This window comes from Marmota flaviventris, chromosome 19 (assembly GCF_047511675.1).
Source record: "Marmota flaviventris isolate mMarFla1 chromosome 19, mMarFla1.hap1, whole genome shotgun sequence".
NCBI classification, from domain to species: Eukaryota; Metazoa; Chordata; class Mammalia; order Rodentia; family Sciuridae; genus Marmota; species Marmota flaviventris.
Window position 1 is genome coordinate 32244039 of NC_092516.1, and position 19294 is coordinate 32263332.

The 19294-nt window shown below is 48.7% G+C and overlaps 1 protein-coding gene across 3 annotated transcripts in view; it reads left to right on the forward strand.

Annotated features, from left to right (window-relative positions):
* The window catches only part of Smurf1 (SMAD specific E3 ubiquitin protein ligase 1), a 94957-nt gene extending 76445 nt beyond the window's left edge, over nt 1-18512 (forward strand). Inside the window, exons 8-18 of one of the 3 annotated variants that reach the window (XM_027953231.3) lie at nt 311-395; nt 1476-1622; nt 2625-2823; nt 4379-4482; nt 7822-7936; nt 9050-9228; nt 10251-10388; nt 11073-11193; nt 12120-12321; nt 13465-13549; nt 15314-18512. In XM_027953231.3, the coding sequence (XP_027809032.1) occupies nt 311-395; nt 1476-1622; nt 2625-2823; nt 4379-4482; nt 7822-7936; nt 9050-9228; nt 10251-10388; nt 11073-11193; nt 12120-12321; nt 13465-13549; nt 15314-15413 (1475 nt within the window). In that variant the 3' untranslated portion in view covers nt 15414-18512. The remainder of the gene's footprint in view (nt 1-310; nt 396-1475; nt 1623-2624; nt 2824-4378; nt 4483-7821; nt 7937-9049; nt 9229-10250; nt 10389-11072; nt 11194-12119; nt 12322-13464; nt 13550-15313) is intronic. The other 2 variants (XM_027953232.3, XM_027953233.2) reach the window with 2 other exon arrangements.
* Nucleotides 18513-19294: the final 782 nt, after the last annotated feature.

Sequence of the window (19294 nt, forward strand, 5' to 3'; positions counted from 1 at the left end):
CGAGATTATCCAGAACCTAAACCACTTGCTTAACAAAAACCAGCTTGAAAGCAAGAATGCCTGATTCCGTGCAGCACACAGAGAAAAATGAATGTGAAAGGTCATTCTTAAGGTGGCAGAGAAGTGACAGATGTGCATAAAGGTGGGTCCTCCAGATGTTGAGACAGGGCTGTGTCCTTTCAGGTCCTTTCCCAGTAAAGTTAAAGAATGGTGAAAGGAAGTGTAGAATTGCTGTGAACACACTAGAGGACAGAGTGACCACTCCGTGGAATTGGACTTCTCTAATTCTATCCTCTAATTTCTTATGCAGAACAGAGAACGACAGTACAAGGACAAGTTTACTTTTTGCACACACAGACTGGAGTTAGCACATGGCATGACCCCCGGATACCCAGGTAGGTTTGCTAAAATGCCCACCATCCAAGCTGGTCTTCCAGCAGTTGCCATGCATAGCCAGTCCCCTTCCAGATATATTGCTCTCAGTTTAAACTAAAATTAGGGATGAGTGAAATGAGATTTTCTTCAATAAGTTGAGTGTTTAGTGAACAGGATGTATTTGAAACGAGGTTGACTAGAGTTGGTGATTGTCGAAGTGGGCTCATTGGTGATTTCATTATGGCCCCTCTCAACTTTCTTATATGCTTAAAATGTTCTACAATAAGTTGAAGAGGAAATATAAAGACTCTCTTACCCCTTTTCTCTGCTGCTTTATTATTCCTCTTGCTCATTCCCTGTGGGCCCATTCTGGGGGAGATGAAGCTTTTCTGAACGAATCACTTCTACCAGGCCATACAGCTGAGCCTAGATCCGAGCTCCTTCCCCAACATGCTCCACAACAGAGTTGAGTTTCTTTTTTAAAATAGCATTACTACCTAATAAGATTTTTTGGTAATGTTTACTTCCTTTTTATGCATAATTTGTTTCACCTGAGAATAAGCTTCCTGTCTTTGATTTTCCAAGTCTATGTTGATTTTACGATTCAGTATCTATAATTACAGTGGAAATATTACCTGCAAATGAATGAGGTATCTCTCCAGTACTCACTGTAGGAAATGATAGGCTTTTGTGTTAATTACAAAAGCATCTCCGTCAGAAATGCTGTGCCCCCCGCCCCCCATCTTCTGTGGCTTGTATTGAGGAGATTCATCAGGAGCCTAGAAGGGAGACCACTTGCTTAACAAAAACGGCTTGAAAGCAAAACTCCTGGTCCCATGCAGCTGCTCAGAATTGCGAGTTTTCCAGTGCACATTGTACTTGACCTTGAAACCCCTAGGAGCCCTCTGGGAGCCTTTCAGTGAAGAAACCTTTCTGACTGGGAACATTTGATTCAGCTTGTGAATGCAGTAGCTTTGTGACAGCTCTCAGATCCCCCTGACTGTGCTGGTCTCTCTAAGAAGTGGTGTTCCTGGGGTAGACCTGGTCTTCCTTCTCTGAACTCAGTTGGATAAACCTCCCTGTTTCTTCCATTTTGGTAGAGACCTTAACAGTGTGAATTGTGATGAACTCGGACCACTGCCACCAGGTTGGGAAGTCAGAAGTACAGTTTCTGGGAGGATATATTTTGTAGATCATAATAACCGAACAACCCAGTTTACAGATCCAAGGTTACACCACATCATGAAGTAAGACTTTCTAAAAAATCTTTGTTGACCTCTTCATTTACAACTGAATGTTTTCTTCCATTCACACTTTTCTTGATTTATCTACTGCATTGTTTGTTGGACAATAACCATGAGCAAAATAGGGTAAAATATTTGATGAACAACTGCATGATTTTAAATTCTTAAATTAGCGTGGACACTACTGAGGCCATATTTTGTTGCTGCTCTTTTTCTATATGCAATCTGAATAAAAGTCACCAGGATGACAATACTCAGCAGCTTCGTTAACAAAGCTTCAGCACGAGGTGCTCTAATGGCAGGCCTGGCCCAGAGAATGAGGAGTAGAGAAATGAGTTTGGGGTTGACCTTGTGTTGCACATTCAGTGTTACAGATTTGTGATGTCCTCAGGACAAAACATCACACTTAGCTCTCCTAAGTGGCAGCTGACACTAGTGGCAGAACTTGAACAAGGCAGATGCCACTTTGTCACTCCATGGGTCCTACTGCTTTGATTTTACTGATACTTTGCCCTTAACGAGCAGGTTTCAGAATCCCTAGGCAGTTGAAAGAAGGGATGCTTAGCATTGGATTTCACTGAGTTGTTTGCTCTTGTATGTATGTGTGGCCGCCCTCCGGGATTATCTCCTTTAAATAAAAATTCCCATCAACTCGGTTTCATTCTGACTACTGAGGTGCCGCTAGCTGTGTGCTGTCTTATCATTATGTAGTAGATGCAAGATAAACGAGAGCAATTTCTATTTCTGTTTGTAGCAACAATGTGCAAGATAAACAGTTGCTTGGAATTGGGGAATCTCCTTTATTGTGCCCTAGACCTATATTGAAGTGGATGGTGGCCACCAGCAGTTGTTGCACATCTTAGTACCTTGTTATGTCACCAGAGAAAAGAACTCTACCTGAAGTTGCGTAGCAAGTTCTTCTTGGTCCCTGCCACATGCGGGGCCTTGCTTGCAGCTCCTGGCCTTTGCTTGTGGTGTGACTCGGCTCATTTTCTTCTCCTCCAGTCACCAGTGCCAACTAAAGGAGCCCAGCCAGCCACCGCCACTGCCCAGTGAAGGCTCTGTGGAGGATGAGGAGCTTCCTGCCCAGAGATACGAAAGAGACCTAGTCCAGAAACTCAAAGTCCTCAGACACGAGCTGTCACTGCAGCAACCCCAGGCTGGCCATTGTCGCATTGAAGTTTCTAGAGAAGAAATATTTGAGGTACAGAATTCATCAGGTGTAGATGGTCAGCCCTGGGGATAAGCAGGGTGATGTGGGCTCCTTGGTTTTAAGTGAACTGACCTGTGGGCGGTTTTCCCTCTTGAGTGAGCTCTGCTTTCTGGTTAATATTTCAGGTATCGATTCTGTTGCTCGGTGAAATTCAGGGCTTCTCAGGACCAAGGCCTACGTGGAGAGAGGGACTATATTTCCTCAGATGCTAACAGTTTAAAAGCTCGATAGCTGGCTTCTGGGGTGAAAGCCTAGAAATAGGTGCAGAAGCTAGCCCTCCGCTGCCTCTGGGCGCCTCTCTGTATTGTGCAGATCACATGCTCTCAGTCTGTTTTCCTCATACCCAGCTGCTCTGACCCCTGCTGCTTTGTATGGGGCTCCATCTAAGAGCATTTCCTTCTCAGAGAAGCTTGGTGGCCGGGGGGTCTCCCTGTCATTTCCTCTGGTCACAGGAAGATTAGACAGTTCCTGGGAAGGGCATCATCAGAGTCCCTAAAGAGACAGGACCCTTTTCTCAGGAAAGAGGATCATGAGGCCAAAGCTCACCTGGCTTTGGGTCATCTCTCAAAACAGTAGGGACAGTGGCCCAAAATGACCAAATGAGACCATTCAAGAAGTGCACATAGTTCCTCTCTGGGCTCTGGCAGCTGAGGGAAGTCCTGGAGTGCGAGACCCACCACTGTGGGGGGCGTGCACCTTGCCCTGGGGGAGAGCACAGCAGGAGAAGGCCAAGTGTGGGCAGGACACTGGTGCAGCGGTGCTGGAAGAGTTGGGGGATTGCAGCGACCTCCTGCCCACCGAGCCACCGGCAGTGATTGCCTGGAGTGGGAAAGACCTAAATCACTGCTTCCAGCTGCTGCTCACTGGCACCCCTGTGCCTCCTGGGATGGGAAGAGTTTGAACAGCGCTGCACTCAAGGCATGAAGAGATTCTAAGTGCCCCTTCACCGAGAGTCGGTGCCGATAGCTAGCCACTTGCAGTCTGCGAGCCGAGTGTGAGGGACCACGACGCTGTGACCTCACAGGGTCTGTGCTGGGGGCAAGCTGCTTTTTGTCTTACTTAAACCCGTTCTACCTTTTTCACTCTGGGAAATCACGTGTGATTTTTCACTTAAAACAGGCCCAGAATTCTTGGAACATCCAGACTCAGTGACATCTTCATTTGGGTTAAAGTACATTAATTTTTTATAGGGCACATTAAAATTAATTTATGTAGAGACAAATCAGCCCTAATGAGGACATTTGTCCTTAAATTCTTAGTGATTATGCTGACCACACATTTAGGTGTTCCCTGGACTGTGTGTGTTTGCTGTTTCTGGAGGGAGAAGCTGTGGAAGAGGAGATGGAATGTGCTAGACACAGTGGTGGGGCCCTGCCGTAGCAACCAGAGGAGACTTGGGGGGTCAATGGCTGCTCCGTTACCCATGACCTCTGGTCTTTTAGTACCTTTAAGAATCAAGAAAGAAAAAAATAGTAAACCAAAAATAAAAATTAAAAAAAAAAAGCAGAGGCTTTCTTTCTCAACCTGCCATATTGGTGATATCTAGGAGTCCTATCGTCAGATCATGAAGATGCGCCCCAAGGACCTGAAGAAGCGACTCATGGTGAAGTTCCGTGGGGAGGAGGGCTTGGACTACGGTGGAGTGGCGCGGTGAGTGGCTGTCGGTGTGACTGCAGCCCTAGCTACAGAGAGGGTGGCATGCCGCTACCCAGTGCCTGAGCAGGTCCCTGGGGCTTCCCCTGCTGGCCACAGCTGACTGTCTGTGAAAGGCATCAGATCGCGCAGGTCACTTCAGTAGAGCTAGAATAAAAATCGCCCTCTTCAGCTCAGGTGTCTGAATCTGAGCAGGGGGGCGTGTCCGTTGCATTTGTATCATAGGACTTTTGTAAAATACAATTTGGGTGAAAATAATTCAAGCAAATCATTTAAAAAAACACATACACACACACAGAACAGGATAAAAGAGCAAAAATCCACTTCCTGTCCAACCTCTTGTCTCACCTTGGAGACACCTGCTTCACTCTTGGCTTTTTTAACTGATTCTTCTAACAGGCATCTTCGTATCACTTGGTGGACCAAGTTCAGACTGTTATGCCCTGTGCCCAGAGGCACAGGCCCTTGGTGGCAAGGGCTTCATTGCGTGCTCTCACCTCCCAGTTTAGTAACATCGATCTTTTTAGTCCACCATGGTCTGTCCTGGGTACTGTATGTAATAGGCTAACACCTTTGTTTTTTGGATCATCACTTAGAAACACTCTCTTTTGGCCTCTCATTTTCACTTCCCTCAGCCTTTCCTCTCCCTTAAATTCCATCATCTGTGTGTTACATTTCTATCGTCCATGTTCAAATTTACATTCTTTCTTTAACCAAAAATTTAGCTTCTTGTTCTTATCTGCATAGTAATTATAAGGGTTAAAATCAATTCTGTTAATATTATGATAATGTAACTATTGTTCACCAAGGGGTTAAACAGTCTTCTATAATTCATCTTCTTAAACAGATTTTAATTTTTCAAAGAATTTCTTCTTTTTAAGGCTTTATTTGTCTTTATTACCCCCTTTAAATTTAAAAATCCTTCAGGGGATGGGCACAATGGCACATGCCTGTAATCCCAGTAGGAGGCTGAGACGGGAGGATCACATGTTTGAGGCCAGACTAGACATATAGTAAGACCTTGTCTCAAAATCAAAAAATAAGGATTGGGGGTGTGGCTCAGTGATGGAGCACCACTGTGTTCAATGTCCAGTCCCCTGCCCTGCCTGAAAAAAATCCCAGGACAGTGTCACACATTGTGTCCTTTGACATCCTCCTTTCCTTCTCTTCCCTGTCCTTGTCTGTCTCAGAGGTCTCTGTGCGGTCTGTCAGTGATGCACCAGGCCTCCTTCTGCTCAGCCATTGGCATGACCACCACTCTTCTGCCATGGTTTGAGGTCTCCTCCCTCAGCTCAGTCCCTGTGTCACTGCCACCACCTGAAGTCACATTGTGTGATGTCTCTTGCCTGCAGCTCCCAGCAGACATGACCTGCACTCAGCAAGGGGTGTCAGCCTGCATCCCCCATTCCTAGAGCAGCTGCTGACGCTAGCTCGCTCGCCTCTCCATCAGTGCCTGCTGCAGGAATGGCTGCACCTCTCCTTAGGTTTCTCTCCTCCAATTTCTTGCTTCAGTCTTTCGGAATTGCCCGTTACCTGGATATTGGCTCCTGGCCTGATCCTCTGTGTGTCTCATCTTTTTTCTTTCCCGTGTCTTTCTCCCACCCACCCCCTTTTCTGGGAGATTTCTTTAACTTGTCTTCCAGTGCTTCAAAAAATTTTGTCTTGATTTTAAAATCACTACAGCATAATCATCTATTGAACTCCATGGTGATCAAATAGAAAACAAAAGAATGAAGCTAGTATCCGTCACATGATTGCATCTTCTCCTGGGAGCTCCCCATGATTTGTATGCCGCTGTAGGAACTGTATCTGCTCGCCAGCCAGCAGAGACTGGCCTCCTCCCACGTGCTGGGTACTAGAGACGCAGCAGAGCAAACCAGGCACTGCACTTGCGCACTCCTCCCTCACGCACTAGTCAAAGAATTATGCACATGAATATAAACCCACAAATCGGCCAGGCTCGGGGGAAGTTGGGTGGGAGAGCTTCGTGCCTCTGCCATGTTTTGGTCTGACCATTTTTTAATCTTTTCCCAATTTTCTTGCACAGATGATTTTTATTTGTGCTTATTCCTTCCTATTCTGTCTCATTTCTGTCTTTTCTGTTTGGAAGAGTAAGAAATGCCAGAATAAAATTGGGGGCTGGTGTCTTAATGAGGCTTATCTGAGAGTTTTGAAAAGGATAAGCGGCTGGGACCGGTTGCAGACCTGCACAGGTGTCTGTGCCCCCTAGCCCCCATTCTCGGGTGCAGAGTGACCCAACCACAGCGATCGGATCACACAGCTTCTATCTAAAGTGCTTTGTTTGTTTGTCTGGTTTTGATTTTGGAGTTTTTAAACAATAAAATAATTCCAACTTAAAGGAATTCAGCCAAGAATCTAACTCATATATCCCATCCAGACTTAAAACTCTTAAAATTTTAAAGATTTTAAAATATATAACCAGTTTTATAAGGTACCAAAGTGATAGATGTTTGTCGTTTAAAAAATAAATAAATAAAAAGAAGAAAGAAAAGAAAAAGAATTGAACAGAAAATTGCAAAGGGAAAACATCATTCTTTTTTTTTTTTTTTTGTACTGGGGATTGAACTCAGGTGTGCTTAACCACTGAGCCACATCCCCAGCCCCCTTTTTTAATATTTTATTTGGAGACAGAGTCTTGCTTAGTTGCTTAGAGCCTCACTAAGTTGCTGAGGCTGGCTTTGAACTCTTGACTCAGCCTCTGGAGCTGCTGGGATTACAGGTGCACACCACTGTGCCCCGCAAAAGTCATTCTTGAACAACTCCTCTCCTGTTTCCCTAGACTTTGAAATGTTTTCCCCTTCTATGAAACATTTTACCGTGGAACATTTAAAAACTAGAAATAAGTAAAAGAAAATGACCCTGACTCTTAATACTGGAGTGAACTATTGATAAATTAGAGTCATGCTACTTTTATGGCATTTTTATCAGCTAACATCACATCATGAATGTCATCACCTGAGAGTTGGGTCTTTGCAGAGTTTTAGAGAGAACTTTAGCTTAGAGGCAGGAAAGATGACAAGTTGCACTGCCAAGAATGCCATCCTCTTACGGGGACTCTTAATTCTAACCTAATCAGATGCAGCTGTGTCAGAGTTTTGATCACTTGGTGATGATGGGTTGCCTCGGGGCGCTCTCCTAGGTGCTCTTCTGGGTACTGTGAACTTTACTAGGCTCCTGGCCTCGTCCTCAGAGCAAGTGTCCTTTCCCACTTCATGTTACCCTCTCAGCTTCCTGGGGCACAGTGAATGAATCCTTAGGATAAGATCTGAAACCAGAAATGGTAGCACCTTTGAGATGTGTTGTTGTCATTCCTAGGGAGTGGCTTTATTTGTTGTGCCATGAAATGTTGAATCCATATTATGGACTCTTCCAGTATTCGACGGACAATATTTACATGTTGCAAATCAACCCAGATTCTTCAATCAACCCTGTAAGTATCTGTGAATAGAGGTCGGGCGTGTCGCTGGAGGATTTTTAAGATGTATTTTCAGTTTCAATCTCTGTCCATGGTTTACTCATGATATAGGCTTAAAGACTAAGGTAAATAAAACACGGAAAAATAGAGTGAGGACTGAGTTACAAAGGGTGATTCCCATCCTAGGTTTTTAGCCTGGGGTCACCAGCGTGTTGTTTTTGAGGAGAATACAGTGAAATCCAGCTGTTCTCACAGCAGAACATTTTATTGTCATTTGAGGGAACTCTGATTTGATGACCATGTTGGTTGAAGGTGACATTCTGAGAAGTGGTTTAGGACACTCTTAGAGTTGGAGAGACCCAAGCTTAGACTGTGGGCCATATTTGCCACATGGGCACTGTCACAAGGGCCCTGAGGGGAAGCCAGGGACCAGTTCTACTTGAGCATTCAGATGTGAAAGAACCTTTAAGCAGCATGGAAGTGTCGACTAATTTTCTGAGATAATTTTAATTCAAGCCTGAAAGTAGAATTGTGAGGTTGCCTAGTTAAAAACCAGCACAGCTCTGGTTTTGGAAAGATTCCTTTTTCTCTTGGCCATTTGTACTTATTTTCCTCCGTGTCCACATCCCCCGCCACCCTCTGAGGATTCTTTTCTTTGCTTTTTGTGTGGGGAGGGGTGGCGGGGGAGGGAGGAAAGTCACTCTTGGCTCTTCCTTTCTTTTGAGCAGATACAAGGGAAGGGGGGGCAGGGTGGCTTCCTGGGCCAGTAGGTGCACAAGGCCACTGTACTTGGCTTGCTTCTCTGCTGTCACCAAGGTGACTTTCTCAATTTCGGAAGAAGGGTCTTGCCTGTTCCTCTTGCACCAGCCCCACAATTAGGCAGCAGCTCTGAGGACCGGTGCTAGACTTGAACATATAAATGTCCTGCTCATGTGTATGAAAGACATGCTCTGAATTTCAGCGACAAGCAGGCTTTATTCTATTTGGCCACGAGTATAAGCTGGGGGCAGTGGAGTCAGTGCTCAGGGCCTATGGGACAGTCTCCCAAGAGGTTTGGAGAAAGCAGGAGGTGCCCATGTTGGTAGATCATCTTCCTAATGAACTCGTGTTCTCTGCTGCCCCCTGCAGGACCATCTGTCTTATTTCCACTTTGTGGGTCGGATCATGGGTCTGGCTGTGTTCCATGGACACTACATAAATGGGGGTTTCACAGTTCCCTTCTATAAGCAGCTTCTGGGGAAACCCATCCAACTCTCTGACCTGGAGTCGGTGGACCCAGAACTGCACAAAAGTTTGGTGTGGATTCTGTAAGTATCCGCTCACTGCTGAGCTAACTGGAAGTTCATACCTAGTCCCTGTGAGGGTATGCTGCTGTGTCTGGGTGTGGGCATGCGCACGCGTGTTTCAGGGATAGGACTGAGGAAGAGAAGGAGAGAAGTCTCTGTACACAGCCAGAAATAACAGCAGATTAACAAGATCACTGACTGACTTTCCTTATGAGGCTTGATCAGTTTCTCTTCATGTGCTAGTTTCTCATTGTTCCCTTGAATTATTAAGTCTAATTAAAAATGTCAATAGCCATTCTTTGCCGTGTGTGTGTGTGTGTGTGTGTGTGTGTAAAAGAGAGAGACTGAGACCCCACAGTGTCTCCAGTTAATATGCAGAGGTCCTGAGAAAGTATCAAAACAAAATGAACACTTAGTCCCCTCTGCTTTAGAATTATCCTAAACACTCTTTAGAGTGGCGGTCACAGGAACAAAGTGACCAGTAGGCGTGGCAGGTCCCTGTGAAAGACCCAAGCCCTGGCATGGCAGGAGAGCTGCTGTGTGGAGTGGCGTTGAGTCTTGGCCACCTTCTGTCTTCATAGGCTGCACCTCACAAGGGGCATGGGGGAGTCAGAGCATCCTGTGGGGACCCCTGTCTCTACCTGTGTGTCAAGCATTCGGGTGGATTAAAGAGCCAGTTTGCATTTTCAAGTGCTTTTTTTTGCTAGAATAGATGCCTGTGTGGCTTCCTGGGTGACCTCCCTTTGACTGGGCCACCTCTTGACAATCTTTCCCTTGTCCTCCCAGACTCATTACAAAGCAGTTGGGACACAGGTCTCAAAAGATCATAAAGCAAGCCATCACCCTCCTTCCAGTCAGAAAGATGGGGACCCTGGCACTGGAGCTGTGGCTTCCAGCTCTTTCCAATGCTAGTGTTCCACACGACTCCACAGGGCCGCGTGTCCACCAGCTGTCCCTCTGCCACCTCTGTCTTCGGTGCTCCCCTCTTTGCCGCAGGGTGGCAGAGATCTCGCTGACACTGGCCTCGTATCCCCTTTTGACAGAGAGAACGACATCACCCCCGTGCTGGACCACACCTTCTGCGTGGAGCATAACGCTTTCGGGCGGATTCTTCAGCACGAATTGAAACCCAATGGCAGAAACGTGCCGGTCACGGAGGAGAACAAGAAGGAATATGTCCGGTAATGCCCAGGGCAAGCCTTGGTGGTGGCCTGGTGGGGGGGGGGGGGGCGGGAGGCAGGTGCCTGGAGCCGTCCTGGGCACAGCTGGGTTCATGTCAGGGGTGACATAGCTTCTTGATGCTTGAGGCTCACCTGTGTTTGACTGCACTCGTGACCAGTGTCATGTGAAAGAGGCGACTTCCAGGAGCTCTCAGCTGGGGATTCTGCAAGGAGGGACCCTGATGTGGTTGGAGCTGGACTGTCAAAGGGACAGAGCCCAAACCCGGGAGGATTTCTATGTGACTGTCCAACTCTGGGTACAAAGGTGGTGAGCCCAGGGGAAAAGCAGCGGGCCAGAGGCTCCGCTTGGGGAGCCTCAAGGGAGGCCACTCCCGCCCGGCTCCCGCCTCTTCCTCAAGGCAGATCCACACAGGAACCAGTCACTTGCCTTGGAAGTTCCGAAACATGGGGCTCGTGTGGTCACACTGCTGCCGGTTTCTCACGCTGACCCTGATTTTACTGCCAAATGCACTTTTCAATGATGGCAGTTACAAATGTCTTTGACGGTGAGCAAGGCACCGTCGGGAGCCAGGCTGCCTGCACGGTCCCAGCTCGCCACACTGTCCCCTGAGCCTGTCGCTAACCTCCATGGGCCTTCTCCTGGCCCGTCTGCAGCTGCTCCTGACACGTGGGCTCCTCTTCCAGGTTGTACGTGAACTGGAGGTTCATGAGAGGGATTGAGGCCCAGTTCTTGGCGCTCCAGAAGGGCTTTAATGAACTCATCCCTCAGCACTTACTCAAGCCCTTTGACCAGAAGGAACTAGAGGTATGTGCGCACCATGCTGCCGCCCAGCCCACAGGCACCAGGTAGTCACCTGTCGGAGAGCCCAGCTGTGAATGAGGCCTCTGTGATGGTGACAGCGAGGTGTCCCCTTGGCAGCAGTGAGCCTGAATGGTTCTGGGAGAGTCGTTCAAGGTGCTTGTGATTTCTGAATCTCTGGCATGGAGACTCCACAGCCCCTCTGGTGTGGCCCCTATTTTGTGCCAATCCTCCCACAGGAGTAGCGTCTCATTTTTTATTCTGGCTGATCACAGACTAAGCACAGTGTTACCATCTTCTCTGCTCACACTTTGTGGACTTGACAGAGATTCATTCATCCCTTATCCATCTCTGCCTGGTGCCAAGGGACCCAAGCCTTCCAGATTGTCCTTTGTCTTTCTGCCACCCGTGAGAAGCTGAGAGCTTGTGAGGCAAGAGTGCCTTTGGGTGGCACAGGAGTGCTGCGGTGGGCTTGGTCAGCAAGTGAGGAGACAGCCCTTCCCTTTACCTGTGCCACGTGGCAAGTTCCCATCCCTTCAGACCGCACCCTGGCGTCTCCACACACGTTCTTGAGAGACACCACAGTGGGGCCTTGTTTTACAGTTAGCTCCGTGGCGTGTTTCCAGAATGTTCTAGCTGCTCACTCCTCCCCACCCCAGAGCAACACCACCAGCCGGGCTGTAATCAGGTCACACTGGTAGCTGTGTGCCTTTGTCCTCAGGCTGGAAGCCAGCAGGAGGTGGCTCCACGTATCAGGCCTGTCCGAGTGCAGCTTTCTTCTGTCCAGACATCTGTCTGGTGCATTTGGTCAGAGCTGCTTGGTGGCTTTGGAGATCAAGTTTTTAACTCCTTTCTTGTATTGAGAGCCGAGGAGGCATGTCATGGTTGGGGCTTATACGTTTTGGAAATGACACCTCAAAATGCTTTCCCAGTTGATAATAGGAGGCCTGGATAAGATCGACCTGAATGACTGGAAGTCCAACACGCGGCTGAAGCACTGTGTGGCCGACAGCAACATCGTCCGCTGGTTCTGGCAGGCGGTGGAGACCTTCGATGAGGAGAGGAGGGCCAGGCTGCTGCAGTTCGTGACTGGCTCCACGCGAGTCCCTCTCCAGGGCTTCAAGGCTCTGCAAGGTGACTGACGGGGAGGCAGGGCCATTGCCATGAGGTGTCTTTTGAAATGTCACCTGCTAGAGAACCCCGTGGTCAACATTCAGAGCCATGGAGGTGCACAGTTGGCACATGTAGGTCCCCATGGAGCCTTGGCAAGGCCCAGTTCCCACAGCCTCACTGTGATCAAAAGCCAAGAGGGCCCCAGGTGGGCACCTATGAAGAGCATTGCTGGGAGCCACCCACAGCCTCTGGCCCCACACTTGAGACTGCAAGTGACCCTTGTTTAGCCACAAGGCACATTGAGGGAAGATGGTGTCATGCTCACTCTAAGCCACTGAGGTGGCCCTTCCTATGGAACTCCTGCAGGGAGTTCCATAGGAAGGGTCCCTGGCTATTGGCCTTGGGCATGTGGCCCAGTGTGTCATCTCACACCCAGGGTTTGGAGGGTATGTGGCGGATCTGGAAAGAGCAGGTGGAGGATGTGAACGTACCGAGCTTAGCAGTTGAACTTCAGTGTGGATAGGCATTTGGATTTGTTGCAAGTACAGAATCTTCACTCTGACTTTTAAGAACCTTTGAGTGAAAGGAGGGTTGTCCAGGGTCCCTCGACTCAGGGCATAAGGCACTTGTCTTCTCCACAGTGTTGTCTTCATGTAGGATGGTTGCAGGGGGCCCTGCAGGAGTGAAGGGGGCTCAAGACTATCCAAGCACCTGGGGCCCTCCGCTTCTGCAGGTTGGGATCCCCGAGTTGGCCTGAATTTACAGCAGCAGCTGTGAACAGTGCTGGCCAGCTTGATGTCACTGGGAGCTGAGTCTGAAAAGATTCAAGCATGGATGAGCCCAGTGGTTGGCAGCTCTGCTACTAGCAAAGGGTGGGTGCAGACAGATCCCAGCCCAGACACCCTTGGAGCTGCTCATGACCAGGGGATTCTGAGCCTCTGGGTCCTGTCCCTGGGTTGTTCTGAAATGTCTTCTTTCTGTCATTCAGTGGCCACTGCAGGCATCTCCTAAAACTGGCCAGGGGCTTACGATGCTAGGTGACCATCACAACCCTCCGGCAGGACAGCCTGCCCGGGTACTGGGGCTGATGTGTGTGGGAGCCGCCACCAGGCAGCTCCAGGGCTTTGCCTGCGAAGTGCATTAACTAGAGTGTCGTTCTGTAAGGTTCTACAGGCGCGGCAGGGCCCCGGCTGTTCACCATCCACCTGATTGATGCAAACACGGACAATTTGCCCAAGGCCCACACTTGGTAAGAACCCACCATGGAGCTGGGTGTCCCAGCAGCTGGCTCCAGAGGCTGTGCCCTTCACCCTGTGCTCAGCCATCTGTCACTTACAGGATTCTGTGACTCTTTTCTGCAGAGCTCAGGTGGGGCTGGCAGCAGCACTTGTGTCCAGTGGGACAGCACTTTGGAGGGGGCCTTGTGCAAGGCTATCAGAAGGCTATTCTGACATGTAACTAGTGGACACTGGTATTTTGCCATGTAGGTGGCTCCTGCTTCTCAGGCTCGAGTGGCCTTCTTTGCTGGGTCTTTTTTTTTTTTCCTTCTCTGTGGATTGAACCCAGGGATGCTTAACCACTGAGCCACACCCCCAGCCCTTTTAATACTTTATTTAGAGACAGGGTCTCACTGAGTTGCTTAGGGCCTCACTAAGTTGCTGAGGCTGGCTTTGAACTCACAATTCTCCTGCCTCAGCCTCCCAAGCTGCTGGCATTACAGGCGAAACAGTTTTTACTTTGGATTTATTGCTCTTCACTTCGCCTGACATTTCTGGGTCTCTACTGTCCTTGTAACTTTGCCTGTGACCAGTATCTCTTGTCTATTGAAAAATGTTTTCTCCCTACATTTTAAGCTTAAAAATTAATATTCATGGTAGATCGTTCCATTGTGTTTTAAAAGTCCATTTCATGCATACACTTTGTCTCAGAACCACTTACCTCTCCTTCAAGTTCCAAACGGTCCAAGAGTGTTACGTGATGTGCTAGAATGTTCCTGATTTGGAACCCAGTAGCGTGGGTTCAAATGCTGACCATGATACCTTTTAAAGATGGGCTATGAGGCAAACTGCTTGATATCTTTACCTGGTTTTCCACCCCTGTATATGGGCTAATGCAGCTCTCCTGAGACTGTTGTGGGACAGGAAGGCCCTGCTTGACCGTGGCTGCAGCATCTATCTGGGCAGGAATGCACCATGTTGGCACATGGTGCTGCTCTCCGGCTCACAGGGCTCCTGGCCTCGAACATTTTAGCACTGGTATAAAACAGACATAAAAAATGTCTTCTGATATTAATACTTTAGAACAAAGGAGGCCATACCACTCAACCCAACTCCTTGACAAAACTGCTTCAGCTGCTCGGTCCCAGTGACTCACAGCCACTGTGTTCCCCGGGGGGGGGGACGGTTCTGTTTCTGTTTTGCGTCAATAGCTTCCTAAAGGATGTCTTCTTCTTTGCATAAATACTGGAAATTAATTTCCCATGGAAATATTGAGTCAGAAGTTTAATATTGACCTCATCTTTCAGGGATTTCACATTTTACTAGCTTTAAAATATAGTTTGTTTTACAGGGAAATTTCCAGACTGCTTTGTTTTGGTCTCAGAGCAAATCCCAGAGGAACAGATAGACATGCGATAAATTGTTAGGGATGACATGACTAATGACCAGTCTAGGTTATGGGAGTCGGCAAAAGGGTAATTCATGGTGTGGAGAAATAATATCTTCCCAAAGACAAAAAACAAGTTATGAGCTTTGTCGTAATATAAGCAATAAGGTAATAATTTGGTTATGTTTTGGTTTTAAAGGTATTGAGATTTATTTTACTGTGAGTTCATTGGAAAATTTTTGTGTTGGAGCAGAAAAGCACCAGGGGGAGGTGGAGACCTTGCTAGTGCCCCCCACGCCCCGCCACCTCCCACATACCTAGCCTTGTCTCCTGCCTATCCTTGACCTTGAAGGTGGTCCCAGGGCTGTGCTGTCCCAGCAGTGACTCTGCCTCCTTTGTCCTTTTCCAGCTTTAACCGAATCGATATCCCACCGTATGAGTCTTATGAAAAACTCTACGAGAAACTGCTGACCGCGGTGGAGGAGACCTGTGGGTTTGCTGTGGAGTGAAGAGCATCCCGAGGCAGCAGAGTCTCGCTCATGACCACCAGACCAAAAGCATATGGCTTCCGTGTGCCTCCTGCAAGGCTGGCTGAGGCCTGGAGTCCTGGACAACCTGAGGGAAAAGGCTTGTCCCCCTCCTTCTTGTTGGCAGAGGGAGGGGGCAGGGGACTTTCGTAGGTGGCTCTCACCATATATCCCTCCTTTATTATCGTCCTCCCCCCCCATCACCCATCCAATAAAACAGCCAGGTTTTGCCTGTGCCTCGGTGACACATGGCGAAAAGGCTCATGGCCCTGTGCTCTTTACAAGAGCACGGACCCCAGCCAGGGGCTGGGCTGGGTCCATGGAGGGTCTGCCTGGTAGTGCTACCAGCTTGTCCCTCTCATGCAGCCTCCAGGCCCCTTTCAAGTTCAGCAGTTGCCGGATACCCAACCAGAGCTCAGATCCCAAATTTCACATCCCAGCGGCCTGTTCTGCGTAGCAGATGATTTCCTACCTGAAAAATAACTGTACAGTGTATGCTTCTAGGGAGTCTGTCATGGCAGGAAACTTGAATCGTTATGTGTTTTCCTTTTGAAAGTAAAGGAATCCGAGCAGTTTTCACTGAGGCCCAGGGTTTTATTCAGGGTATCCTGGCTGAAAAGTCTGTTTTGCACAGAGAAAAAAACTGTTTTTCTTTTCAAGAGTCCCTTTTGCTGCATCCTCTATCCTGTCTGAAATTCTTTCTGGTGAAAACCCCTCATAACAGAGCTTAGTAAAGAACAGACCAAAATCAGCCTCAGATCCAGCCGCTGGGTCCAGAGCTGACTCCGTCCTGTGCCTGGTTGTGCGTGGAGAGGCGTCACTGTGTCTCCTGAAATGTTAACAGACTTTCATGTGGTAATTGCTAAGAGCTAAACTAACAAAAGAATCCTGTTACCAGAGCTGCTGGCCCGGTGCAGACTAGCTGAAAATGGAGAGGGAACGGTGGCCTTGCTGGACCAGGGCCTCAGAGTTAGTGCCGTGCTGGGAGGAGGGCGTGGGTGTGCGCCTGTTCCGGCAGGTGGGTGCAACTCCACGCAAACTGGTTGGCCTTTTCCTCCGTGGCCGTGGTGACACTAGCAATTGCACTTGATTCTCCTGCCCACGTGTCTCGACGTGATGACAAGGCCCAAGCCAGCCCAGACTCGAGGCTTCCAACACCATTTCCTATTTGCACAAAAGTTCTAGCAGAGTTTGATTTCAGCACAGTGGCCTCATTTCAGATGGCTCGGCTTCTGTGGAAGACCGCAGCAGCAGCCCATTTTCCTATGTGGCTCTGTGGCTATTGCTCTGGTTTTGGCGGGGGGGGGGGGGCGGCGGGGGCAAGTACAGGGTAATTCATTAGCAAGACATTTCACTGCTGTTGAAGTGGGAGTTCAGCGCTGGGCTCCAGCTGTGGTCTGCGGTGGAGCAGGTTGGAACTCGTGGGCACTCACTGTTCTGTTTCTGTTCCCCTTGGACTGGTGGGTGTGGAGGAAGGTGTAGCCCCCCATAGCCCGCCCTGATTCCTTTGCTCATCCTGGAAGCAGCCTGGTTCCATGTGAGGAACATGTGGACTTCTTAGGTCACAGACCCGTCCATCCCAAGAGGTTTTCCCAGTTCCGCAGCCGCACTTTGGCCTCCTGAGGTTCTGGGACAGAAAGGACACCGGGTGGGATTCTCTGCAGAAGGGAAGTTGAATCCGTGCAAACGTCCAGGCCAACTTGTGGCCTTAGTCTCTTTCAATTTTCTGCCTTGCCCCAGTAGGGCTCACCCTGTGTCTCATTCACCCCAATGCTTTTGAGGGCATTTTAGAAACTGGTTCCAAGATGACGCCACCCCGTCTTCCCTTTCAGTATTCCTCTGAACAGGGAAGTGAAACAACAGGCCCCCCCAGAAAGACCTGATCTGTGACCTGAGCCCAGATTCTGGGAGGTGGACAGATGTGCAGAGTTCAAGGGACACTCCAGAGGGAAGCAGGGTCTGTGGTGTGAGTACATGCAGCAGGAACTTGGCCTTCGAACTACCTTCTTGCTGTTAGGAAGAGCAGGGGTGATCCGTAGATACTGCAGCCCTGTGCCATTCAAGTTGGTGTCCCTGTGGCCACCATCCAGAGCTGCCCAAGTTCCTGTCCCCTGGGGCTTCTGTTTGGCTTTGCCACTTGCACGTGTGTGGGGGTTTGTCTCAGCCCTTGGCGCTATCATCAGCCGCGTCAGACCTCCCAGAGCTCTGCTCTGTCCAAGCCTGTTGGTGGCATTTGCCCTTCTAGAATCGGAACTGTCTACCATGGCCTGGTCCTCTGAACCACCCCAAAGGACAGTGTGACAAGCTCCTGGTTGCCCCACTTAGGGTCTGTGTGAAGCCCTTGTATGTGTGACTCGTCTGTCATCCCTCCCGGTAGTCCCAGGCGACCCACCTGTCCCCCCTTGCCTCTCGCCTCCTTGCCCAGACGCTTCAGGGGCCCAACTTTCCAGGCTCGCCCTCACCAGCGGCCGTCAGCCGACACTCAGGGATGTAGCGAACCACCACTCTGCAGCGCTGTGGGCAGGGGAGCGGGCAGCCGTGCGCAGCCTGAGGCGACAGGGCGACAGCAGGGCGCCCTCTTGATTTCTGAAAGGAAAATCTGCCACTAGATCGATTTTGACCCCTAAGCTGGCTCAGCTGCATGGGCCAAATTCAGGTGAGGTGGCCTCAACTCTGAGACGTCAGGAATGGCCTTCTGCAGAGAACACGCCCCGGCCCAGCCACCTGCAGCAGGTGTGTGCCACATGGCAGCCTTCCCGAACATAGTATGGATTTTTAAAATTTGTTTATTTTTGTTTCTCAACCACTTTATAATGTATTTTTAATTTATTTTGTAATGTCTTGTTTTTAAGTATTGCTGCTATCCTTGTTACTCTTCCCACTGTTTTTATTGCTGATTTATTTTGTGAAAGTTGTACACTAATGTTCTGTTTTATGTCAAAATCAAAAGTATTTAAAAGAAATACTAGTTCTATTTAATGTGGGTATGGAACCAGCTGGAAGCAAACAGCGATCACACAGCAGGCTGGCCCCGGGAGGTTCATTTTGTTACATATGCAATAAACTCACGACTTTACAGTTCTGGTGTCTGCTATTTTGATGTGGAAATGAGATTCCAATTTCCTTACAGCCTCACGAGGAAGGAGGTCAATGGCTGGAAACAGCGGTAAGGACACAACTTAGGACAAGCTAATGAAATGGGCCCAGGGGGTTTTGCGAGCTCCTCCTGGGCTCGAGGGCAGTTGGCAGCTGCTGAGGGCAGTTGGCAGCTGCTGACCGCCCACACTGGTCGTATTTGTTTTTTCTTTCTCACATTTCTTTATTGTGTTAAAATGGATATGAGACTGTGTCACTCTGTCACTTCAACACTGGTTAGAATCCTCCTGTTTCCCTGGAGGGTGCTGGTGTATACTCTGGTCCTGCCTTTTGGCCATTTCGAATAGTCTTTTGTGAACACATACTTGTTAGGAGCCTGCTGCAAGCACCCCCTGCAGTGGCCCTGCATTCCACAGCAGCTGCAACCTTGCCAGTACTTACCTTCTTTTAGCCTTTCTTTTGCCAATGGCTATCCTGGCAGGTGTGAAGTACTAGCTTGCTGTGGTTGATTGGCATTTCCCCAGTGATGTGGAACATGTTGTCATTGCTTATTGACAATTTGTATATTTTCTTTGGAGAAATATCTTCTCAAGCTTTTGCCCCTTGTTTATCCTTTGCCCACTGTTGGATCAGGTCATTTTGGTTGTTGCGTTGTCAGAACTCTTTACATATTCTGGATATTAACTGCTGATTATGATTTGCAAATATTTTCTCTCATTCCAGAGGTGGCCTTTTCACTCTTTCCATATTGTCCTTTGATGCACGAA